This window comes from Conger conger, chromosome 18 (genome assembly GCF_963514075.1).
Source record: "Conger conger chromosome 18, fConCon1.1, whole genome shotgun sequence".
Classification (NCBI taxonomy): Eukaryota; Metazoa; Chordata; class Actinopteri; order Anguilliformes; family Congridae; genus Conger; species Conger conger.
Genome location: NC_083777.1, coordinates 16,264,505 through 16,291,529, shown reverse-complemented (window position 1 = coordinate 16,291,529; position 27,025 = coordinate 16,264,505). Strand labels below are relative to the sequence as shown.

The window sequence follows — 27,025 nt, the reverse complement described above, 5'->3', positions numbered from 1 at the left end:
CGGGTTTTCCCCTGAAATGGCTGAACTCAGGGAACGTGTTTGCTCGGCCAGCCTCATCAGCGCGTTCCCGGCACGTCCAGTCAAGTGCTCTCCCTGGGTTTGGTCACAGACACATTCTGACCTTTCGCAGAGGGGGAGAGATGTAAGAAGCGCATAAGCACAATGCTAATGGTGAGGTGGAATAATTGAGGGATGCCCCAGGTGCCATCCGACCTCGCGCCGTGTTGAATTGTGTATGAGAGCCAAACGTGGCAACCTGACCCATTTATAGCCGGTCCCAGGATCTAGAGTCGGGGACCAGAAACCCTTCTGCTGTAGGAAAATATCACACACCCTCTCTAATGTGTATTCTCATGTAATAAGAATTTTAAATGTGAAATGAATAAGAATTTAAAAGAATCACGTTAAACATATTCCTTGCCTTTGAAAAGAAGGAGATATGTGACCACAGTGCCATAAATAAGCAATGGGCACAAAAATCATTAAAGAAATTACGCAATTATAAATATTTGCCTCTGGTTTTATGGCCCTGACTGTTTAAGTGCACTTTACACTGTAGTGTACACTGCCCTGGTAGTCTCTGTTTAAGTGCAGTTCAGACACTGAAAGGGGCCCCGTGGTTTGGCCCCCGGGGTCCTGGAGCAGCACGCCGGCCTGGCGGTAGTGTAGGAGATCACACGCTTCAGCAGGCCAGCATCCCCAGGGGGGCCAAACTGGGGTCATTCCGCTGAAGAAAAATGGTTACTTTTATGTTTGCTTTATGGCTCATTTTTCAAATTAAATGCAGAAAATCCATTTAGAGGTCAGATAATCTGTTCTTTTCACACAGTGCTGAATCTGTGCACTAGGAGGAGAAGTGTGACGCTTTGTCCTCAATGCTGCTCAGTTCAAGGATTCTCTCTTAAATATTACATTTCTGTCCACCGCGCTGTGCACTGCTCCATTCATATCTGTGTTTAATTTTTAAAACTGTCACAGAAAATGAATTCCCGGGAACAACCCGGTTTTATAAAATACTGTGAAATGAATAATGTCTTGGGGGGCAGGTCTTTGTGGTTTCATCGTGAATGGCAAAGCTTTGCCAGGAACCCGATGGAGGGGGAAAATAAAAGAGTATTATTTGTGGATGCTGCTTTGTTCAGCCCAATAGCAGTTGCTGTATTAAAATAAAACTTTTTTCCCCCCACAGAACTATTGAATTGTTTTCTACCCTCTATTCACTGGGATGTCAGTCACCACGGTGCTTGGATCAATATCTATTTTTAAGATTAACTGTTTTATGTGTGTAGTCTATGTGTTATTTATATTTTTATTTGGGCTTGTACGGGCGGTATAGGCTCGTGTCGCGGCCTGTGTGCTGCTGTATACTTTAGTATCTGTCTCTAACGGCTATGTGCAAGTCTCTAGTGCGACTTACGATTCTAACATTGAAACACTGGTTGTCAGTTTTTTTTCTCCAGCACGCCGCTCCTACATAACAGCGCTCTTGTAGCTTAAAGATAAGGCATTCTGTGGCACATGCGAGCCCTTGTTTGCTTACAGCCTGCGATCACATTTAGACACAATGGATTCAGCTGTTAGTCCGCGGTTTATCTCCGCAGATAGCAGCGCGATAAGAGATGGCGTTGCCAGAATCGGCAATAAAACCCCAGCTTTTACGACGCAGTTATTGTCTTTCTGTCTACAATTATAGCGATTACTCATTCCCTACCTTCTCCTGGTTCAAGTGCCACAGTTAATAGAGAGCATTTTACTAATGGGAAATTAAGTAGCACTCGTGACAGTTTGGTTTATAAATATGTAGAATATACTTTTAATTATTTCAAGCGAATCTGGCAGGTAATCAATAAAGCGGGACGTGACAAACATACGCTTGACATTGGCCATTGTAAAGAGGCTGGTAAAAGATAAGCACTTCCTGTCAGCGTAGACCTGGTCTAATTAATATTTTGAGCCTGTCATGTCTAATGACAAATGGATTAATTGCACCCTGTGGGTATAATAAGCTTTTCATTGAGAAAGCCAGGGGAAGACGGGAAAAAAACCGCGCCGCTCGGTTTGAACTCCGACATTAAATATTTATTAGAGGTTAAGTATGGATTTTTATGATTGTACAGATAGCCACTTAGACGCAATTGTTTATCATTTATTTGATACCCAGATTAATTGCAGTTTGTTTAAAGTGATATGGCCGTTAGTGGAAATATTGTTTGCCGTAATCCCATTCATTGACTTAATGGTGTAATAACTCACGCATGTCCTCAGAAGGAAGCATTGGGGGTATTTTCACGGGGAGTGAGCATTTTCACTGTGAAGGGGAAGTTTAAGTGCAGAACACCTGCCATTGGCTTTCAAATTCTGTCAACACATAACGCTTAGGTATGCACGTAACCATATTTTACGATATGTATGATATTTATTTATTACATTTTACTATTTATACTACATGCTGCCTGTAGGTAACCGAGATGTGTCAGAAATGGAAATTGAGTTCCCAACCGTCGACATGCTACAGTACCGGTTTGCATAAAGTCGGAAATTAGAACAGATCTTAATTTAAATCCTGCAGGTCTCTCTACTCAAAACTTAAAAAAAAAAAAAAAAATAGAACAGGGGTGGTTGACTCATTTTGCATGCTCATATGTTCTGGGACAATACTCCAAATGAAAATTGAAAGTATTATAGCAGGAATTGATATTGTGCAGTCAGGACCCCAGTAGTCTGTGGAACTGTGTTCCACCCAATGGAAGGATATTTTGAAAGGAAAGCAGTTCTCAGTGCTACAGGTGCTTTTTCCTTTCTTTTTTATATTGGAGCATAAACATGATTCTGTTATTATAATTCTACACACGGAAACACACATACTGTAATGCATACACTCGCTCTCAAACGCACACATACTCTCTCTCTGTCTCACACACACACACTTTCACGCTCTTAAACACACGCACAGGCGTGTTGATTTTAAAAGTACACAAAATGGCAGAAATAAGCAGACCATTCCCGGCAGCTGTCCTTACATTCTCGGGAGTTAACCTTGAGCCCGCCCGAACACCATCCCCGTTTCCCCTCCTTCAGAGACCTGAGTGAAATAGACAGATGAGACCGGTTTGTTTGGGTCATGAGGCAGCAGTTTTCATCAATTAAATGCACAATAGTGTTTTCTGTCAGATGAACTTTTTATGTCAAGGAGATGGACAGGATGTGATGTTTGTGTTTTTGACAGATCAGCGGATGTTTAATCTGAGGATGCATCGCTCCTCATAAATAATGCAGTGAGGCGGCGCATCCAGCCAAAAACCCGGCTGCCAAACAGGGCGGCACTTCCACAGGGACGCAGAATGATCTGAGTCCCCTCCTGAGCCTGGCCTGCCCCTCTCTCATTCCTCTGACCCCTCTTACACACACACGTGCACACATATACACGCATACACACGTGCACACGCATACACACGTGCACACACATACACGTGCACACACATACACGCATACACACACACACGTGCACACACATACACGCATACACACACACACACGTGCACACACACACACACACGTGCACACACGTGCACACACATACACGCATACACCCACACACACACACACACACACACTCTCATACACTTACACACATATACACTGTCATACTCTCTCACACACACACACACACACGCGCACACACGCGCACACACATACACACACATACACACACACACACGTGCACACACATACACGCATACACCCACACACACACACACACACACTCTCATACACTTACACACATATACACTGTCATACTCTCTCACACACACACACACGCGCACACACATACACACACATACACACACACACACGTGCACACACATACACGCATACACACACACACACACACACACTCTCATACACTTACACACATATACACTGTCATACTCTCTCTCACACACACACACACACACAAACACATATATACACAGTCATTCTCTCTCACACACACACACACACACACACTCTCTCATACACTTACACACATATACACTGTCATACTCTCTCACACACACACACACACACACAAACACATATATATACAGTCATACTCTCTCTCTCTCTCACACACACACACACACACACACACACACACATACAAACACACACAACACACACACTCTCTCTCTCATACACTTACACACATATACACTGTCATACTCACACACATACATGCAAACAAGCACATGCACACGCACACACACACACACACACACACACACACAAACATGCACACACACATATACACTGTCATTACATGAGGATAATTCAGGCCATTGCAAACAGACAGGTTCTGGGGGGAGGGGACTTGATCAAACCCCAATACCCAGTCTAGACTGATCTCAGACCAGTCCTCCACTGCCTGGGAGAAAATGGAGATTAAAAAAACCCGAGTAAAAGTCAGAAAGGGAAAGAAAGGAAAAATCAAGTGTGTAGCGAACTGTGAAGTGGAGCAAATCCCCTCTGTGTTTCTCCTTTCTTTTTTTTAAAAGAGTTTGTTTGCGAAAAACTTTCTGAAATCACCATCGCCTCAGAGTATTCTGAAAAGTATTGTATAAGCCTTCTTAAGAAAAAAAATCCAATCCAGCAAAATCCTCCTGTGCTGTGTGTGCTGACGTTTCAACAAGGCATTTTATTAAATAAAAAGTTATATTCAGATTTCATACGTCTGTTTTTCTCAGTCTGAAAAGGAACACATGAAATGCAAAGCACTGTTCTTTGTACAGCTTGGGCTGTGTTTCATGAGCATAACCTTATTTACAAGATTTACTAAGAAGCTAATCACAGTGCAAAAACATCCTATATTGCAGCTGTGTTGCAGTCTCTCACACACATTGACAACCACATTTCCAAAGCAGGTCTTAATTGCACAGCTAATTAAATTATATAGCCTCGTTCACAGTTTTGCTGTGGGATACACTGAAAAAGGGTCCCTCTGTAGCGATATTTGTTGCAGAGTGACGTAACCCCACAAATCACACCCTAATAGCGATTTTGATGCACCGAAACTGTTTAGTAAATCTGACGTAGACACTGCTGCCTCCACGGCTTTTCCGAGGAAAACCTTTAGTAACCTGAGTATTTTATGTGTACACTGTGTAATTAACAGTGCTGCAGGGCATACAGCCGCTGTGATGATGGCGTCTCTGTGGTTTACACAGTGCGCGTACACTGTAGCTCAGTTTAATAAGGTCATATTGCCACTGTGCTGCCCTCTCTGCTCTGAACATGTGTCTTTCTCTAAACCCACTGCCTGTCAGACTGGGTCTGTATCGAGTCTTTCTTTTTCCTTCTATCCGTTTAACATTCGCTCATTTTTTTTCTCTCTCTTCCTCCTACAGGCGCTAGGAAGTTGCTTCTTCCTTCACGAATCCTTGAAAAACATCCATCAGTTTGATTTCAAAGGTGAGTCTCTTCCTGGGGTTGATTGCTGCGGTGGTCACACTCGGGGGAAGAGCTGGGATACAGATTTCAGCCCATTACGTGCCGTCATCACCAGTTCTGTAAAACCAGTATGAGGAAAAGGCTTATTAATATGGGGATTTAATTCATGAGATTTCTCCCCGCGGTAATTGTGTATAGAAGTTATTGGACAGTTATGCTGGACTCAGGGCTGTCCCTACGGCCTCACTAATTAAAGCGGGGATATGGAGGTGAAGGAAGCCGTCCTATTAGCCTGGAGTCAGCATTAACACCGTGACAGGTCACCCTGGGAAGGACAGGGACGGGAGGGGGCAGGACACCACCTCCTCCGGACATCGCCCCCCCCCTCCCCCCCGTGCAAGTTTACTCCTCTCAGTAAATGAGGAGGTGAGACTGTATGCTACAGACCTCCAGACATGGTTGTCGTATAAGGGAGTTGAGAGTGCTGAGGCCCTGTAGCATTGTGTAGCGCAGTGATGTAGCTAAGGGGGGTTTAGCTCCCGCACCAACACCATCATTTTCTGTATTTTCCCCACAGTAGTTTATGGCGGTGCTTGTTTTATACAGCTGCTAGTTAATTTGAACCCTGGGCCTGAAGATACGGCTGACTCCCCGCGAGTCTGAAGTGTTTATTAGAGACGCACTCGGTCCACTCTCGGTCCCTGCGCACGCCGGCTGCTTCCTGCCGCTCCCTGGGTCCTTCTGGAGCAATGCTGTCAGGAGGCATGGCCGATACGCAGGCCCCACCCACTGCCCTCCCCGCCACGGCTCCTGGAGGTGCGTTCTCCCGGCAGGTGTGTTCGGGTGTTAACCCGCCAAACACCTGCTCTGACCGCAGCTGGCCGGTATTCCGGGTCCTTCTCGGAGTCTCCCCGGAATGCAAACGCTGGCCGGCGGAGAATAAAATACGACCCGTGAAATCACACACAGAAAAAAAATCCGGTGATGTAATTGTAGACACAGCTAATTTTCAGACTGGGCAGTTAATACAGCAGTTGGCACGCATAAGTCCACGTGTGTGGTTGGCCCCTGTTCTAATGGCAGGATCCATTACTCACCGCAGGGCAGGGTGCTCACCCCGCTGTCAGCCAGCAGGTGGAGCAGTTGTCAGAGGAAGACTGTGGTCAGTGCGTTTCTGTCTGCACGGCCAGGTCCACTGACTTCCTCCAGCCTTTATATTAATCTTCATCATCCTCTAGTGGAACTGTTATTAACTGTACAATTACAAATAGAGACTAATCTTTCTCTGTCTCTTTTCTGTTTCTCTCTCACTCTATTTTTCTCCATTCTCTCTCGCTCTTTTTTCTCCTCTCTTGTACTCCCTAGCCAAGAAATACAAGAAGGTGATGGGGAAGGAGATCTACTCAGACACACTAGAGAGCACTCCCATGCTGGAAAAGGCCAAGTTCCCCCAGGAGTACTTCCCTGAGGTCAGTATACATGCCCGATCTGCTTCTCTTCCAGAATGTTCCCTGGAACTACCTGTGTGCCACATCCTGCTGTTTCACATTTCATCCCAAACATTCAGAAGTCCTCATCTCATTTTCTCTTGCGTGTGTGAAATGGGACAAATCTTCATAAGTACATTTCAATTTATTTTCCATTTTATTTGTACAACTTTATGTTGTAAATGGCTTTCATTCCATGGACCACTTGGCAAGGATGGAAAGCAATCCATATCCAAACGGACATATGAATTCATCAATATCGATAAGGAGCATCGTAAACGATAGTTAGACAGTACTTGAAGCAGAAAAACCCTCCTAATCGCTAATAGCTTTGAATGTTCATATGAATTTTTGTTATAACTTTGCATATTAATAGCAATTTCTTAAGTGTATGGCATTTAACTTCCTAGATATGTGTGATTTGGGGTAATATTGTGATGGGCGCTATGCGTGATAATAGGCTTCACGGTTTCATAGGCTGTTCTGCCAAGTTATTTGGCAGCCTAGCCGACAGTACACAGCCAACTGAAGAACCCCTTTATCAACCCAAACAAACCCAAAGCATCATGGGAACACCCACAACTGCTTTAAATACCAAACTCACAGGGCCAAAAGAGGAGGGAGTCACGTGACTTTTTGGACGCCCGGGTTGGCCCGACCCTGCCCTGCTGTGTTTGGGCTGGGGCGCCATGGCGACAGGGGCGGACCTTGCGCTGCCCCAGTCCGTTCTGGCGGTCTGGGGTTCGAGCGGCGGAGGACAGCCTCTCTTCTGCAGCGTCTGCGCACGCCACTCTCGATAGAGCAGTAAAGCCTGTCTGCGGTGACAGCTTGTGTGCCTTCCAGAATCTTCCCTCCCATCCATTACCCACGCTCCACCGACTCGCCCGCAAATCTATGCAAAGAAGATGCATGTGGCCTTTAAGCGCGGAAAAAAAATCTCTATTTTAGGATTCCTTTTCTTTCCGCTGGCTCGGAAGGTGATCTAAAAGAAATTACATTGATTGAAGTCGTAATGCGAGTTGAAATCATTCCACTTCCCCCCAACCAAAACATACATTGCATTTGGCGGGGGAAAAAAATAAAACAACAACGAAGACTACAAAATAAAAATCCTTGAAAAATTAGAAAAAGTTTTTTTTTTTCCTGCTGATTTATGATTTGTCCTGGGCTGGGGGTATGAATCTCCAATGATGCCCTCAGGAGCAGCACTCTAGATAATGTTAGCCCATTTAAAAAGAGCAGATTTGTGTAGTCTATCAGGCCAGAGTCTTTTTTTCCCCCCCTGCCCCGTAGTGAGAAATTGGTTGTTATCATAGATCACAGATACTGCTCAAACCTCTTATGAAAGATGAATTAATTTCACTAATGCTTTAATGCAAAGCTCTCATGAGGAAGGCAGTCTGCCGATAACCCCTGTGCCAGGCTTGGCTTCCTCAGTGCTGATTTATGTGCTCTTTTAGTAGATGAAACAGCCCGTATTTGCCATCCATCTACAGCCTAAAGGAATCCTATTAACGGAGAATCCGGGACGGGACCGGCGCTCCGGCGTGAGGGATCCGCTCGCTCCTGTTTGGCGTAACGCTCGTTGGACCGGGATCAGGGGCTCAGCCCTCCCGCGGGACCGGGTCTGTAATCGGATGTCTCGGAGCGCGTGAAGGATACGCGTCTGATATCCCGTCTCGAACAGACTTGAGATAAAAACATGACATTTTCATACAGAAACCTGTAGACTTGATCCTGATCGGAGTTAGAGTATGGTCGCAGAATTACGTGTCGGAATTGGCTGAATGTAGATTTGTTTCGTGCAGTCGTAAGTGGGTCTGTGCGTGTGCGTTTGTAAGTGCGGGTGACGTAGTCCTGTCATGGTAAACGGGAGTTCAGAGAACAAACGATATTCTTTGCAAATGGGTGTACACCTGTCCTGTCCAAGCGAGAGGGCTGCTGTGGGTTTCCTGGCCACCAGTGAAGCAAGGAGAAACTGTCCCCATCCATCTATCAACTGTGTGTGTGTGTGAGTGTGAGTGAGAGAGATGAGTTCTTACGGAAAGTGACTTCAGCATCATCTCCATTCACACCTTCATCACAACGGCGCCCTGCCCCTCCCCCATCCGGTAGCGCCTCATGACGTACAGGTTTCGGTTATCCTGTGACCCCGCCCACTTTCCCTATGAGACGGGGAGGGCGGGGGGGGCGGGGGCGTTCAGTCTGGCAGAAATGACCCCCACCCTCCCAATCGCCCAAATATGCAAAACGCATCGGAATCCGCCGTACAGTAAACACACCTCTGAGTTATGGCTCCCAGGAAGGACTGCAAGTGCACAAGGGCGAACAGAAAAGCCTTCATTATAAAGGTGAATAAGAACGCGAGCGGACAAAATGGCCACCGCGGTTCCTTTGAAAGGTGGCTGTGATAGATTTGGCCGGCTGTCGGTGCGGTTTGATTTGTCGTTTCTTTCAATTGCGAGCTGGGTTTTTATTATTATTGTGGTTGTTTGTTTTTTTTTGGCACCGGCGAGCTATGGCGCTTTGGAATATAATGACGAGAGAGTATTTCACTCCTGGACATATTCAGCCTTTCAGTGCATTTAGCCGTGGAAACTCCTGGGCTAAACTGTACACGGCTCAGCTGATCCCACTACAGCAGGCCAACGAGAGTGTGAAGAGACTATCGATTAGACCGGACCGCACAGCCCTGATCCCAGACCAGCGCTTGAGGAACATTGGGCTTCAAAGCGTGTTATCTGCGGCCCTGGTTAAATCAGGAGCTGTGTGGGAGTGTGTAGACTGTGAAGGAGAGTTTATCACCCTGCACCTATAACACAGTTGGGTGTGCATTAGCCTTGCGTTCCGAACCCAGCCCTGTTTCCACCTGTCAGCACCTTCTTCCGTTAGCTGCGAGCGTCCTGCTAGGCACACAGTTAGCTCCACTTTAATCAGCCAGCCCCACCTCTCCACCCTGCCCCACCCAGGTCACCTCAGTCACCCCTCCGCAGTGCTGGAGGGGCTGTCTCTAATTTGATGTGACCCTCTTGGGGGAGAAACGTTAGAGTGAAGATAAATGGACACCCCACGAAGGGTGACATCAATCTGGGTTTGTGTGTATTACTTATTGCTCACGGTGCATTTGTGACACCTGCCCTTTGTACCCCGCTCCCACCCCCCCTGTGCCTGCTCTGTGCCCCCTTGCCCCAGTGCAGAGTTATTTATGGGGTAGGTGGGCTTTCCGGTCAGATGACAGAAGATCAGCGGATAAAAGGAACAGATATGCCCACACACACACACACAGACACATACATCACTGGACGTGTAGCCTGATGGGGAATAAACATCCAGCAGATCCAGACATAGGGTTTATGAACAGTTGTACTTGCTATCCCTAATGAAAAATCAATTGTACAGCCCCCCCCAGGTCACTGCCAATGCTAAGAGCCATCACTACTGTCAAAGGTCAAGCTAAGGGTCGTCTATGACCTCTGTAACCTAACCTTCAGCTGTGGCCTCCCCCCCCTCACCCTGACCTCCACTTTGACCCCAAAAGAAGGGTGTGGTCTGGAAAACCCAATCAGTGCCTGCATCATCAGCCTGGAGGCTGCAACAGTAACCCAGCTGATGTTTCTGGGGAAGCCTGACTGGTCTCAAAACCCAAAACTTTATTCTTCAGCTGCTCATACTTTTCCAGTGAAAATACACCACCAGATACAGTACATCTGAGGTGAAAAGGAAACTAGAGAGGCAGAGTAGCGTCTGGCTGTGTTGGTGTGTTCTTCGGATGCTGTAGGCTAATAAGGTGTTCTGTAGTGCTGATATTAACGATGGAGAGATAATGCATACCAGCAGTTCTTTCCACCACCTGAGAGGAAGATGAATTTCCTCTGATGGAAGACTGAAGTAAAGGAGGAACGGCAGGAGAAAGTGATCAGATGGACTGTAGAAAGAATGGAGAAGAGAAAGCGACTAAGAATAAGAATAAGAGCAAAGGGGTGAATGTGTTAGAGCGGCTATGCAGAAAAGTAAATAAAAATCAGAAGATCAGTCATTCATAATTGTGACAATATGTATTGTCTGTATATTACTAATAATATAAGGATAGTTTTAAAAGCCCCAAAAAATAAAAGGACATGTTAAGTATATAGAGCAAGGCTCAGTTGGCTCAAGTAAATGATGAACACAGGGTCAATTTGTCATGTGGTGAGGAAGTCAATCTGTCAGGTTTGTTGTCAGGGATGTGATGAATTCTAATGGTGCGATTGTAGTTAATGGCTCTTTAAATTAACTTTAAATTAAATCCTTCCTGGCTGTAATAAGATATCTCGCTGTAGAGCACCCACCGACACACACACACACACACACACACACACACACACGCACACACACACGTTGCCTTTGTGGGCGGTACCCTCCAGCATGGGAGTAAGGCTCACACAATGTTTTTACAGTGATTTGTCGCTACATAGCCCTGAAAATCCCACCCCTGTGACTTCTGACCCCCAACTACCCTATAACCCTGCCAGAGTGAACTCTGACCCCGTCCAGGGGGTGGAGTCTGTAGTCCAAAAAGACAGAGGTCAAGGCGACAGACAGACAGACAGACAGACAGACAGACAGACAGACAGACAGACAGACAGACAGACAGACAGACAGACAGACCACAGTACAGCTGACAGGGATATTTTGGCGGTATATTAGTTCAATGAATGTGCAAAATTGGTAACAAAATATATTTTTTGCCGAGTGTGGCTAAAAAGGGATGGTTCACTTTCTGGAGAGGAAATGAAATGTCAGAGAAGTGCAGAAAGTGAAGCATCCCTTTGATGCGGTCCCTGTACAGTGTTGCAGGCAGCCTGGACTGCTAAAGATTCACCATTACCAGCATGAGCTAGATTCACTCAGCAAAGGCTGGGTGTAGCACAGGTCATTTACAACAGCTCCCTTTATTGAGTGCTGACTAGCTGAACTATTTTTGTTTTATTAAATTTTCATTTTAACAAAGGGGTCTCCTTTAATTTAGCGGCAAATTCAAGGAGTGACTTTAAAATATATATATTTAGATCATTTTTCCATTGGTAATTTTTCTTTTTCCTGTTCTAGTAGAGTGCTTGTATTTATTTGTTATTGTCTGTGCCTTGGCACGGAAACGCCGTGTGTTGCTGAAAACGCGGTTGGCACGACGGTATCTGGAGCACAGAGAGCGCACTCATACAGGTTTGACGAGGTGCTGTAATTAGGCACGTACATTCCGCTGGGCGGTATGGATTAATTCAAGTATGCTAATGTAATTTAATTTGATACAGTTAATCTTGTACTAATGCAGATTGAAGGATCCGAGACGCAATCAAATGCCTCTCAAGCTTTAATTCACATCTGAGTTTTTAAATAAAATTAGTCTATTTGTAATTATGTGACCTCGGGCTTAATTGCTTTATTCATCTCCGCTGTTTACTCCTCATTAGTGCGTTCAGAGAGACTTTATTTATTTATTTGCTCCAAGCCTATGGGTGCTGTCCCAAATTGTCTTTCATTCACTAATGACCCCCTCATTAAATAATCACCTTATTCAATAATGACCTTATTTAATAACGAGTGCCTCCACTAATAATGTTGCTTGTCAGAACTTTGGGCATGAGATCCAAACCTACTCTGAACACAGGATTGAGCTGTGTAGGATTTGGATCTGCATGGTCTGTGCAGTATTGTACTGGTTGAAACATACTGGTATCACTGCTGTGGTGAATACAGCACAAAACTGAACTGCTCTTCTGTAAATAGAGCATTAAATAGCTAAAGGGTGAGCGGACTTTAACTGAGCAACTAAATAATGTATTTTTCTCAAACTGCTTCTGTTCATTATCATAATCTTTTTTGATTGTGTTGATTTAATTGTTGTATATGTCAAATAAAATGTTGATCTTGTGACAGTGTGTGTGTGTGTGTGTGTGTGTGTGTGTGTGTGTGTGTGTGTGTGTGTGTGCGTGTGCGTGTGCGTGCATGTGCACGCCTCTGTCCTGCTCTTTCCGCTGCAGTGCAAGTGGTCCAGGAAAGGATTCATCAGGACCCGATGGGCGCTGGCTGAATGGTGAGTTCCCACAAGGCCGTGCGGCAGCTCCGGAGCGTCGCCGGGGTCTGGTCTCGTTGCCGTGCGAGGAGCGGGCTGGATTGGATTAGACGTAATCACGTTAGTCAAGAAGTTGCATATGACAGATGACAGAAAACATTAGGAGCAATTGAACCTGCGCTGGATGAATATCCACCTTCTCTCCCCTGAGAGAGGGAGGTAATCTAATCGGAGGATGACAGGAGGAGAAAGGGGGATGAAACCGTAACAAACGCACTCTGGTGGGGTGGAGTTAGTGACCGGAGGAGGTGGGGTGGTGTCCCCTTAGGTATGTTCAGGGTAACTCGCCCCTCTTCCTGTCTTGGGGTAAAATATAGTCCTTTCCTCTGTGTGAACCTGAATTAATAATCATAAGTAATAATTATTAAACATTTATTTCATTATTTAATTGCTAAAGGTGGCTTAAGGTACACGCATTTTGCAAACGTTATTCAGTCTTCAAGCCCTGAGTTTGTTGTGTTTTCTGTCAAAATTGCAGCACATAGCAGACTTGTCACCTTTCGGCTAAAAATAACAGGCTGCATACTGCAGGATTGTAGTTTAGCCGCATGGTTTTGAATCTGATGTGTGCTTATAACTGTCACACCCCTGCTATTAGGTACATTTTGTTTGTACTTCCTTGTGTCTACATTCTACACATATTTATTGTAAATGTCCCTGCTATTTACCTGCCAAGGGACTCTGCGTTTAGCTATCACGCTAATTCCGAGGCAGTTACTAACTGTCCATTGTCCCTTTTAAACTAAGACGGGAGTGAAGCAGAGGTGTGCTAGTGTGTGTTCTGCAGACTGACCTCCTGCCCGCTGTCCCCGCAGCTCCTTTGACCTGGTGAACATTCACCTTTTCCACGACGCCTCAAACCTGGTGGCATGGGAGAAGAGCCCATCGGTGTACTCCGGGACGCGGCAGAAGGCCCTGGGATACGTCCTGGACAGGTACGGCCGTCCTCTGCACGTTCTCTCACCAGAAACCGGCGCGCAGGCACACTGAAACGCACACGCCCCAAGATGGTACAGTCCGCTAGTCTCTTCCTGGCCTCCCCCGGTTTGAAAATGGAACCGCCCATGAGGCACTCACTTCCTGGTTTGGTCTGTGACAGGTTCACACCCTGTCGTGTCGCTGTGTTCTGCATTTTGCCACGTTGGAATCGGCATCGTTTAAACTCCTGTCCCAAGTTTGGATGTTTGAGTGTTCAGTGACCATTGAGAACGACTGCACTTACAGATGACATATTTAATTAGACTCTGACACTTGTGAAATATGAGCTGCTTTCATATTTCAAACATTTTGTCTTCCTTTAGTTTCCCCGTCCATCATTTTTCATTTGATGAAAGAAGGGACAGGATTTAATGGACAGGGAAGTGGACGAGTTCTTGGATTATGGCACCCTCCACGCTTTTCTATTGAGCTATAATTTAAATAGATTTATAGGCGTAATGAAGTTTAAAAAGGCCTTTCCTGTTACTTACATTGAGAATTTTGACTGCATTTTTTCTGCTATGTTATGGAAGTTGATTTATTTTTAAAAGTTCCCTCATAAATATTTCTCGGTCAGGATTGAGTGGTGAGGTTGGAGTAACAGCTTGGCAACCTGGAGGCAGCGTGGTATCCTGATTAAGGGGTTGTGTAGTATCCTGATTAAGGGGCTGTGTAGTATCCTGATTAAGGGGCTGTGTAGTATCCTGATTAAGGGGCTGTGTAGTATCCTGATTAAGGGGCTGTGTAGTATCCTGATTAAGGGGCTGTGTAGTATTCTGATTAAGGGGCTGTGTAGTATCCTGATTAAGGGGCTGTGTAGTTTTCTGATTAAGGAGCAGTGTAGTATTCTGATTAAGGAGCAGTGTAGTATTCTGATTAAGGTGCTGTGTAGTATTCTGATTAAGGGGCTGTGTAGTATTCTGATTAAGGAGCAGTGTAGTATTCTGATTAAGGCACTGTGTAGTATTCTGATTAAGGGGCTGTGTAAAGCGGGGATTGGCAGTTCAAATCCCAGGTGGGACTCTGCCATTGTACCGATGAGCAAGGCGCTTAACTAAATTACCTCTGAATAATATCCAACAGGATAAATGACTAATACGTTGAAGGTTGAAAAAGGTCGTAACCTGTGTCAGTTGCTCCGTATAATGATGTCTGCTAAGCAAATATATAATGTAATTTAAAATAAATATGGACTCGTATCGTCTAGAAAACCAGCGTTTTGGGAAGGTAGCTTTCCCCTTAGCTCTGGTGTATGTTAAGAAGGTGACAATGGCAGAGGGTTTTTTTCTTTTTTGGGGGGGGGGGTGGTTGGTTGTTCCAGCACGGTTGACAAACCGGGTGCGGGGTGCACATCGCGCCTGAGTCGCTGGCTTTCGGGCTTTGGGGGAGCACCTGGGTGCAGATCCGGAGCGCGGGGGGGTGGGGGGCCACACAATGGCCCCGGCTCTGTAGGAGTGGTGAATAATGGAGGGGGAGAGCTAACCTTTTGGCAGCCACCAGCGAACTCCATTCTCATCCGCCAATCTGCGGGGACAATAGAGCCGGGGCCCGGCTTTGAATTAAGCGATGCCACCAACAGTGTCCCCATTCAACCGCCGGTTGGGAACCATCTTTAGCCATTGTGTGTCCTCTGACTCCATCCCAGTGCAGGCAGGAAAAGGGGAAAGTGAGAATGTCTATAGTGTAAAAAAAACAAAAAAAACACACACCTCCCCCTGTACCCCCCCTCTCTCTCCCTTATTCTCTCCCTCCATCTCTCTTTCTCCCCCCTCTCTCTTTCTCTCTCCCTCACACTCTCTCTATTTCTCTCTCTCTCTCACACACACACACACACACACTCACACACACTCTCAAGCTCTCTCGCCCTAATCTCCAGCAGTGCTCCAGTAGCCTCACACTGTGTTGGGGGCCAGGTCTGGGTGCCCCCTCTTATCTGGGTGAAGCCCCATAGTGCTCAGGGCCCATTCAGGGTGTATCTGATGGAGCTTTTCCTGCCACTCTTTTAACTGCTAAACACTGTTTATCTCCAAACCGCTTCAAGGCACCCAGGAACAATGCTAAGAAAGGAACACCGTTTAGCCAGCTAAACTCCCATTGAATTACTTCAGAAAAACCCAGCCTTTCTTTCTTTCATTCTTTCCTTCCTTCCCTCTTTCTTTCTTTTTTCTATTGGCCTTTTTCTGTTTTATCTCTTTTTCGCAGTGCTCAGTGCAGTCCTGCTTGGAATTGGGATTTACTTAAGTTTTTACATTTTGTTTAGCCTCTCTCTCTCTCTCTCTCTCTCTCTCTCTCTCTCTCTCTCTCTCTCCCTCCCTCTCTCTCTCTCTCTCTCTCTCTCTCTCTCCCTCTCTCTCTCTGGCTCTCTCTGGCTTTCTCTCTCTTCCTCTTGTACTTAAATACATTTTTATTCTGACCGTCTCGGTAGATCATCGATCTTATTTTCTTTTTTGGCATTTAGAAGTAATAAATGTAGCTCCAATTTGGGCATTGGTGTTTTTGAACGGCTTGAATTGAATCAGGTTGTCTCGGTCGGAGATTTATGCATCTAAAATCTCCCTTTTAAAAACACGCTTGGCTTTTATTCCGCTTCGTTATGCCAGGGGCTGTAACAGTATGGAGACCCAGGATGTGGCGGGCTAATTCAGAGCTTTTATTTCTTTATTTTTGCCTGTTTGCCAAACTCTGCGACTTCCTCTCAGACCGTGAAATAAGAGGAAAATAATGAAATGAACAAATAGACGTGTTTTCTTTCGGAAACTCTTTTGTTGAATTTTTTTGGGTTTGGATATTTTTTTTCCCCTCCTCTCCTTTTGAAGGCGGCTGTCCCAGGCCCGCAGGGACGGTTTTACATTACAAGTGTGAAATCTGGGCATAAAGACCACCTTTGTCCCCTCTTCCCATTAATTCCTCACAAATATAGTCCATTGTCACATAGCTGAAGTTAATTTGATCAACATTGGGACATTTCACTTTTATGTCCAGTGAAAAGGCCCGTTTCATGCTCATTTCTTCCCATTGAAAAGCAATGATTGGCAGAAAATTAATGTTTCCATTAACAATTCAGAGCAATTAGTTTCCCAGGGGGGGGCGCAACGGGCCCCCCCTGGCTGCCAGACAAAAATTCTTTGTCATTTTATGGACGGTCATCAGTCAACTGTCAGGGCGTCTCAAAGACCCCTCCAATCTAAATGTTTCCCTTTCGGCTTTTCCAAAACAGGAGGCTGAAAGAGCAGAGAAAGGAGGCTCAGTTTCCAGGCAATAGACATGTTCAGCTGGAGGGAGCCAGGAATAATTGCGGGCAGATCCTCCATAAAGCCGGATGAATCTATTAGTGCGCGAGCGTGCGAGTTTGTGTGTGTGTGTGTGTGTGTGTGTGTGTACGCTTGCATGTATGCCTCTGTGTGTGTCTGTGCGTGTGTTTGAGAGAGTGTTCGCTTGCTTGCATGTATGTCTGCATGTATCTGTGCGTGTGTATTTGCATGGAGGTGTGTGTGTCTGTTTGTGTGGCGTATGTATGCCTGTGTGTGCGGGTGCCTGTGTGTGTGTGTGTGTGTGTGTGTGTGTGTGTGTGTGTGTGTGTGTGTGTGTGTGCTGGGATAGGCGTGTGGGGTGGAAGATGGGTCTTTGAGAATGGATTGTCATGTAGCTATTTATACACGGCTTGGAATCTGGAACCAGCACTGGCTGATTTTTTTGGGGGGGGTTTGTTTGGGTTTTTTTTTCCTTTTCCCAAGCTGGATTTTGTGCTGAAGTGCATGCTGGGTAGTGCGTGCTGTGGGTGGCGTGTTCGGCCTGTCGGAGGCTGTGATAGGGTCCGTCCCCCCCGTTGCTGCTGAATAGGGGTATTAGTGTCCCCCACCAGTGACTCTGTGAACTGCCTCCTCGCCTTGGGGGGGCCACAGTTGAGAATAGGTTGGGGGGGGGGTCCAGCCTTGGCCCCAGCCCCTCCTCCTAGCCTGCCCCCAGCCCCTATTCTTCCTTCTGCAAGTTGCACTCCTCCTAAACGAGCTTCACGTTTTACATCCAGATAATTCACAAGAATTTATCCTCGCTCCCTTGCTTCTCTCTTTGGACAGGGGTATTTAAAGCATCATATAGGAATAAGAGAGATTGTTCAGAATATTACTCATCCTCTTCTTTGTCCTGATGTTTTCTTTTTGGGTCTGGTCATCACTAGTGTCAGAATTGACCCGCTTGGTTCCCTGCTGGAAAAGATGGGGGGGGGGGGGGGTTTTATAAGTGATATCTGGGGCTCAAATATAGCATAAATATTCTGTGACATTTCTTTGTGTCAGTGGGGGGGGGGGGGGGGGGGCAGTCACCTGTAGTGTGGGGGGGAAGTCGATTTAGAAAATTTGTATTACTTGAGTTTGTATCTTTTGTGTGGAACATTGGATCCTGTCCATAACTGGTGAATTTTGCAGTCTGGTGAAAGAGAATTCAGCCTCTATCCTCTCCACTGACGTGCGCACATTGCTTTCTCTTATTTAGAGGAGAACTGAAAAATTATAAGCATACTAGCATACCATTTTTTTGTAATGAGTACATGTCCCAGTGACCAATAATTCAGGCGTTTCACTCTTCTTCTGTGTATTTTAGTGATATACGGTTATAAGCAGAACGGTTTATTTTCCGATGGACTGAAGGCCAGTTCATGTCATTGATCAGGAGGCGCAGGTTTGGCTCCTGCGGTTCAGAGAAAGAGGGTCATTTAGCCTAAACGTGAGCACGGCAGAAATAATAACTTTGACTGATTTCATGTGAGAAGGGGCGATGGACGTTGTTGTGATTATCTTCACGCCAGGGGTCATCTCGTGCGTTTCACGCTCAGGTTGGCAGCTGATCCACTAACCTCCCGTCGACCCCCCAGGGAGGACATCTTCGTTTTTAATGTAGAATAGACTCTTGCCCCCGTTGTTCGTCTCCGAAGGTCAAAGGTGAAGTCGCAGGCCTCCGGGAAGCCTGACTCGGGCTCTGTCAGGTAGCGGATTCTTTAAAGAGTTCACATTCCCAGGAAGCGCCAGACAAATTCACACAACCGCTCTGCCGCGGGTTTGCGGTCTTGTTTTTTACGCGCGAGTCCTTTTGCGGAACGTCGCTTCTGAAATAATTCCAAAAAACATTCTTATTCAAGGTTTGTGAGCGAGGGAAGGTTTACTGACAGGTTGTGTTAATCTGTCAAGCAACAACGTGTGACCCTGTGTGTGTGTGTGTGTGTGTGTGTGTGTGTGTGTGTGTGTGTGTGTGTGTGTGTGTGTGTGTAAAAGTAAGATGTACGTTTGTGTGAGAGAATGGTTGTGCACATGTACAGTACTGTGCAAAAGTATTAGGAAACCTAGATTTTTTTTTCCCCCCCATCTTACATATGTGCTTTTTCTGCATTAGTGTGTTAGTAGAAAAGAGCAAATTTGTAAATTGTATTTCTTTTTTTATTAAGTAACCTATCAAGCAATAGACCACTTTTCTGAAACATGATTGCAGCTGTATAGTTATATAATTTCTCCTTTGTCTATTGTTTAATATGTTCTTTTTTTCATGAAGTGTATCTGTAACATTACATTTTTTGGTGGAAAATCGCAAATTTGCTCTTTTCTACTGACACGCTAATGCAGAAATAAAAGGAACGTCAAATGTATATAAACAATATCTTGGGTGCCTAAAATTTTTACACAATACTGTAGGTGGGTAAGAGAGACTGTGAACAAACTGTTACTGAAGCTGTGTGTGTGTGCGTGCGCATGTATGTAAGGTGTGTTGTGTGTGAGCGAGAGTGAGTGAGAGACAGAGACAGAGGTAGAGAGAGAGAAAGAGAGAGAGGAATGCTCTCTCAGGTTTTGGTGGCCTTTCAGTAGAGGGCCTGGGAGCAGGGTTTGGGGCTGGGTTATAAATCAGTGACTGACCCCAGCTTTGTGTGCTCCAGGAAGGCCTGACAGACCCCCCCCAGCGTGGAGAGGGGCTGTGAAGCGCCTCTTTCAGGGGTGTCTCTGCCCCGCGGATCGGCCGGGGGGAAGCATGTTTATAGACTGTGGAAAGAACTTTGTCTTTGTGTGGGAATGTGGGCGACACTGTTACAGTTTGCCTGAATAAGCTGTGATGACGCAGCTAATAAGGGTCCTCGCTGGGCTGCCTACGCCCCCCCCCTCTCCCGGACCCCCCACCTCAGCCCATTCAGACCCACCTCCCTGTGGCTAATGTGCCGATTCTTCAGCCCGCACAAAGGCCAGCAAAGTCAACTCTCACACCGCTGGGTCACCACAAGGGCTTTAGGAAATAATCGTGTAAACAGAATGTTACCTTCTGACCTGTGGCTGATACCTTGACTACAGACAAAACCCGCGGAGGCTATCGCATTAGACATGGCTATTAAGGGATAAAGGGCCGGGCCCTAGCCACTGTGTGAGGCCCCAGCACCCAGGAAAGGCACTGGGAGAGAAGGCATGGCCCTGGGATGATGGCCCATAAGGCTCCCCGATTCCTCTCTCTCTCTATCTCTCTCTGTGTCTCCCTCTGTCTCTCTCTTTCTCCTCTCTCTGTCTCTCTTTCTCTCTCTTTCTCTCTTTCTCTCTTTCTGTCTCTCCCTCCCTCCCACTACTCTCTCTGTCTCTCTCCCTCTCTTTCCCTCTCTTTCCCTCTTTGCCTCTCTCCCTCTCTCTCTCTCTCTCTCTCTCTGTCTCTCTCTCTCTGTCTCTCTCTCTCCCTCTCTCTCTCTCTCTGTCTCTCTCTCTGTGTGTCTCTCTCGTGCTGAGACTTCATGAACCGTGTAAGAGGGGGGCCTGTTTATCTGACCGCCATCGCTCCGTGGGGGAGCACAGACGACCGAATTACACGCCTCTGAATGGGCTTTGTGTCACCCCGTTTATCGTCGCGGAAAGAACACGGTCGCTGTCACATTATTTGGGTAGTGAACAAGTCTGTGAACAGCTACATATTTCTAAGGCCCCTTTTTTTAATTCACAGCAGACAGACACGTAGGCCAGTGGTGTGATTAGGGAACCGCACTGTGACTTCTGTATCCTTGTATCTGAAACTGGGGGTGGGAGGGGGGGGGGGTGTTTTATTCTTTTATGGTAAATTCTCGAAAATGGACATTGCTTCAGTCAATATTGAGTTGTAATAATAATGAGGATGTAGGAAATTCTGCAAAAAATTCACCCAGTATTTTTTAGCTTCTGCCTAACTAAAATAAAAAGGCAAAAAAATTGAAAAGGAAAAGCAAGGAAATTTCACGACGGTGGTTGTTTGCCTTGGACCCCAGAGAAATGGTCCCTCTCTCGCTCATTGAAAGCCGATGTGTGAGAGTGTGACTGGGGATCACTGTGGCTAAGTGCTTCACAGCTGGACTTTCATTGCCTTCAACACTCTTACTCGCAAAGCTGTGACTCAAACAGGGAGGAGGTAATTCTGCCCATTAGCTCTGTAGAGAAATGGCCTTCAGGTCGGACTGTGGTGCGGGAATAGCAGGGCTTTGAGTGGAGCTCTCTTGGGCCAGGCAAGGCTGTGCGAAACGCCACTATGTTAACTCCGTGGAATAAAATTTAAAAAATCAAATCTGAGAAAAGGAAAAACGCAAACACCGCTGTTTGATTAAAATGAGTTTGATTCTCCCGCGGTTCGCTTTCTGACTAGAACATTAGCGGCTGATTTCCCCATGTTGTCACTGTAAATGTGAATGGAGTTGACCTACCCGGTTCAATAAAGGTAAAATAAATAAAATAGCCTTGCATGTATCCCCCTGTATAGTACTGTGTGCCGGTAGGCCTGGAACTCTGATAAGGGCAGGGAGACGGCAAACACCTCCAGTGTAGGGCTGTGTGCTGCAGACACCTCCACGGAACTGCCTCCTTTGTTTTACGACAGAATCAGGAAGAGACCCACAGCAGAGTCTCTTTTATGGTGTCATAAATATATTGTTATCAGTGTGGAGTCGCTCAGATTTATCCCTCCGATTAGCTAGGCAAGCTTCCCGAATCATTAATTACACAAGAGGAACCTTCCTGCTTTAATTTCTTATCTCTGTACTTTAAAAGGGTTCCTTTTAAAGTAAATGATTAGGTAAAAGAGTTAATTATATGTGGCTTTGGTGCATTTTTAATGTGCCGAAATGCTGGCTGCAGTGGCCGTGGGTGGAAGTGTTCTGCGGGACTGAATTCCAAACTTCATGAGTCTCTGTTCCTCACTGCTACTCTAGGGAGCCTCCTCAAATACATTGTAGACCACTACATAACCTGGAAAAGAACGGTAGCTACATGATCACTGATTTAAAAGGCAAAGCTCTACATAAATTGAAAGGAAAGTGTGAAACCGTGTTGGTATGTTATAAAGATACGAGCAAATTTTCTTTGATTTGAACTGATGCTGCATTCTTTGGCACAGAATATTAATAGCTTTCTTATTTGCTCATTTTGTTTAAAAAGTTGCGTTCCACCAGGTGGTGCTACGTACTGTAGAAATCTACACCCGGAAATGAAAAAAAGTGGTAGCACTTACGAATAAATAAAAGGTTAAAATGTTCATTTGCAACCTTGTAACTTTTGTCGTTCTTCTAAAAAAACACAGTGTCCCCAGTTGGCCTTTGTCCATCTGCAGTAGAGTGCATCTATGCTAGCCCAAGTTCCTTCAGTCACCGCTACGAGTTCCCCCCCAGAACACGCAGGTTACCAGCAGTGACCAGTGAGACGTACACTGTACACCTCTCCTCCCATCATCCCTCTCTCCTGCAGTTATGGGTGCACTGTAGGGTGTGAGGTGTTCATTGGCTTTCAGGAGGAGCGCACCCTGCAGTGGGGGCTAGCTAGGTAGCAGCTCCGTATGAATTCACGGTACCTATATTATACACGCATGAGCCCATGTCAGTGTCCCAAACTTCAGCATTGTTCACTTCTGTTCATGTTATATAAACCCATTGCATCATTTATTTTAGACCTCAGTTGACATTGGTCTCAGAGATAATCTAGCTAGCTCGACATAGTAGCATATTAGTAACTAATTCCACTAATGGAATTAATGGAATTCCGCAATGCTATCAGTGTTTTAGTACTTTGTGATGTGCTCTGAAATTTTTGTTCACCTCTGATATACCATAAACATGCCACAAATGGTTATACTACTGAACTGCTTGTATAATGGGAAGGTACTTAACCTGGATAGCATCAGTAATGTCCGGCTGTATAAATGGATTGTGTGTAAAAATCTGTGTAAGTCACTCTGGATAAGAGCATGTTCTAAATGCCGAAATGTTATGATCCTAGTTTGGAAGAGAATTGAGTCTCCAGTTAATGTGGATTTCTCCTCTCGATCTATGCAGGATTACAGACCAGCGGTTTGAAAAGGTGCCATACTTTATCTTTGGAGACTTCAACTTCAGGCTGGACTCGAAGCAAGTTGTAGAGGTAAGGTATTTCAGTATGAAGTGAACACAATTCCTTCTGTCCTTGTGGGTACATCCTTCCCACCTGGCACAGATCTGGGATCAGTTTTGTAATGCTTGTTCAATGCCCTGTGCTGTGGCTTAGTCACCTGACACAGATCTGGGATCAGTTTGTGATGTTTGTTCAATGCCCTGCACTGTGGACTAGCCACCTGGCATGGATCTGGGACCACTTGGTCATGACTCTTTAATGACCTACTGTGATGTAGTAGGGTGTCGAGGGTCTTTTAGGTTGGCACAAAAGATAGCAGTGAGGCAGATATGATGTTTTCTGGTTATTTATTTTTCCACCACCAGGTGTTGAGCCATCTAAAATGCAAGAAATGCACAAAAAAAATGACAAAAAGGAAATCAAGGGAAATAATAGAAAAAATGTTTATATAAGGCTATGGCTACATCAGCCAAACAAAAGTACTCAGACTTCAATATATAATAATAACAATGATGATAATTAGTTTGGACCATACCTCACACAACTGAGGGATAAGGAGGACCTAGGCATTGAGATCCTTCCCCATCGAGATCCCCCCAAACCAAATAAATGCCTCCTTCTTTAACAGGTAGACATGACCACCCCAAATTGGCACACACCATCCTATTCTATAAACACAGGGGTGTTTACATATCATAACACAAATATGTATTAAACATTTTAAAAGGTACCTATTACACACACACACGACACCAAGCCTTTAGGTTTTCAACGGTATATTGACACATGCCATTATACTCACCGTAAGTGTTCCATAACACAGAATTGACTTTATGAAGACGCATATGCGCAGATCGCGAATGTACCCAACTAAATAGCTGTCCCAGGACGGGAGCGCGCTTCCCTAGAAGCACCAGGAAGAGAGCCAGCCGATATGGCGGTAAGAAGTTATGCCTCTAAATCACTATATTTAATCAAGCACGGTACATTAAATAAATAACTTATGCTCACAGGCATTGTCCAAAGGCACATATCTTTTGGGTTAACATGCATATTTTATCCGAGCACAACCGTATTTGCAGAAACGCGTGAATAACTTAATGAATGAAACTAATGCGTGTGAAATGTTTGGCGAGTTCTAAACACATGTATGCACCCATCCGTTTATACTCACGCAAAACTCAGCACTCAACACATAACACATCTCACAGTACAAATTACATTAATACTAGTGGAGGGAACATATGCACTTTATGAACGCAAGTCCATAATTTATAAAAACGCATATAACAGTTCAGCGCGGCCACAATAAGGACACGTGAGGACGCGCCAATGAGCCAGGGCATCACACCTACACTGTGGCTTCATCGCCTGGCACAGATCTGGGACCAGTTGGCCATGACTCTTTAATGACCTACACTGTGGCTTCATCACCTGGCACAGATCTGGGACCAGTGGGTAATGCTTGTTCAAAGGTTAACCACAGAGGAAGCTGGACTGTGAATGACAGTGTGATCCTGTGGGGTTTTGGGACAGGTGAGGGCTATGTCCTGTCTGTGTGAGCGGGTCCTGTGGAGACATTGACCCTGCTGTGATGCAGAGGTGGGGCAGTAACCCCCCCCCCCCCGCCCCCCTCCCTAACCCCCTTTCAGATTTATGACTCATCAGCGCGGGCCTTCCAGAGCAGCTCAGCTGTGTTTGCTCTCCCCGCCTCGCTCTCGGCCAGAGAATGGATCGCGCCGCGTCTCCTCGCGGGTTGCTAATGAACCCCGGGAATAAAGGCGGTCACGTCCCTCACAATGGCGCTCCAGATAATGAGCCGTAAAAGCGGGGAGGGGAACGCCGGCGATAAGGCCGGGCCGAGGCTGCAGCGGTGGGGTTCCCCTGGGAGGCCTCACCTCAGCCCGCTCTCTCCCTAGTCCAGCGGTCTGGAGGTGCGAGCACAGTTACTGTGTTCTACCACTAGGGGCACTGTTGGCTGCTGCAACAATGTGTTTTTTTTTTTTTTTTTTCTGTTAATCAGGTCTGTTAGGTCCTGTGAACCTTTGCCAATGTGACAGATACTTTTGAAGTTGTTTCTAAGTCAACATCTGTCAGGGAAACTTTGTTGCCTTCTACATTAATCCCAGCCCTTTGCCGTGTTCTGCATGGACATCTTTTTAAGAAAGGTGCCTTTAAACCTGAATTCATTTGTCATGATAGATGACTGCAGATTTGCTACAGTCAAAATGATGAAGAGTCGGGGGTGCTACTGTGTCGGCACAAGGAAGTAGAGTTTTTTTCCCCAGAATCTTAAATTCTCAGGTAGACCTTAAATTCAAAGACCTTCAGTATCACACCCCGTGCTTTTTACGGTCAGAAATATATGAGGCAAGCTGACATGGCTTTGGCTGGGGAAGGGAGGGACTGCTAGGCTCAGTAGAGGATGAGGGAGAGGGTGTGTGTGGTGTACACAGAGTGGGGTGTAATGGGGCCAAGCAGATCATGTGCTGGAGAGCGGCCCTCCTGTGTCCACCCCCCGGCCTACAGGGAGGGTAAACACTGACAGAGCCTATCAGTGTCTGTAGCACTCAGAAAGTGCTGTTTAAATGTGGAGGGGTCACGACCCCTTTTCCATAAATGTGTAAGGCTATCTGAGGCGCAGGGCTTGTGTGCCTGTCCCCCGCACCCCCCCCCCCCCCATGTTCTGCCAGATGTTTCTGCTTGATTCTCTGAGCTCCAGGGGAGGGCCCACACTGCAGGGGGCCTTTAGTCTGATGGGGAGGGCTCCAGGAAGTTTGGCCTGTGAGCCGTGTCTCTCCCCCCCCAACCCCACCCCCCCACACACACAGCTTTGAGGATTATGGGGGCATGTTCCCCACTCTCACCACCTCTGTAGTCTTCATCATGGAGGTTAGTCACAGGCTTGGCATTATCAGCAGTAGTAATACTGTTATTTAGTGTTTCCGTAAGTGCGTAACACTGAGCCTGTGCACTGAAATATTTATCTGACGGATGGGCCCTCTAAATGGACTCATAAGCAGGTTTGCGACAGCGGGGCCGTCGACGGCGGTGGAAATGAATTTTTGGCGGCGGGGCGGCGGTATGATGTAATCAGTAAACAAACGCGCTGTCCTCGGTGCCGGCCCCTGTGACAGTGCGGAAATATATCAGCGCTTTAATGACAATTAATGTCAGCGGCACAATTAGTGCGCATTCCCCGGCCCTCAGCCGCGGGGCCGCCCGCGGGCGTATTGATTGCGCGTACTTAACTGGAGATTGATTCGGAGACACACTGGCCCCGTCCGCCGCCTCGACGTCCGTCTCGTAAATCTGCGCAACTCTCAGAAGAGGAAAAAAATGTCCCGCCGAATTGAGACAGAGAAGCTTTTAAGTAGGAGGTTTCCACTGAAAGAAGACCTCACACCCCTAAACTCCCTGATGATGAGGGCTGGTTGTGGCAGCCCTGGGTTGCCGTTTCCCATCGTGCTTTGGTGCGGCTGGTCATGTGACCGCGGTTGGGGGTGGCTGTTTGCCGGGGCATTCCTGGCATGCTTCCAGAGCGGGGTCAGTAACCACAGGCCGGGAGCAGGGAGTCGGGCTGTGTCATAAATGACAGCAGACACACAGAATTGGCTTCAATTGACCCTCATTCAGAGGGCCTTTCACAGGGGGACAATGGC

The 27,025-nt window shown here is 46.2% G+C and overlaps 1 protein-coding gene across 1 annotated transcript in view; it reads left to right on the top strand.

The window, feature by feature from the left end:
* LOC133118143 (inositol polyphosphate-5-phosphatase A) overlaps nucleotides 1–27,025 on the top strand; it is a 128,499-nt gene that overhangs the window by 64,571 nt on the left and 36,903 nt on the right. The window contains exons 5-9 of the mRNA XM_061227930.1: nucleotides 5,385–5,448; nucleotides 6,793–6,896; nucleotides 12,935–12,987; nucleotides 13,842–13,961; nucleotides 23,309–23,393. Of these exons, the coding sequence (XP_061083914.1) occupies nucleotides 5,385–5,448; nucleotides 6,793–6,896; nucleotides 12,935–12,987; nucleotides 13,842–13,961; nucleotides 23,309–23,393 (426 nt within the window). The remainder of the gene's footprint in view (nucleotides 1–5,384; nucleotides 5,449–6,792; nucleotides 6,897–12,934; nucleotides 12,988–13,841; nucleotides 13,962–23,308; nucleotides 23,394–27,025) is intronic.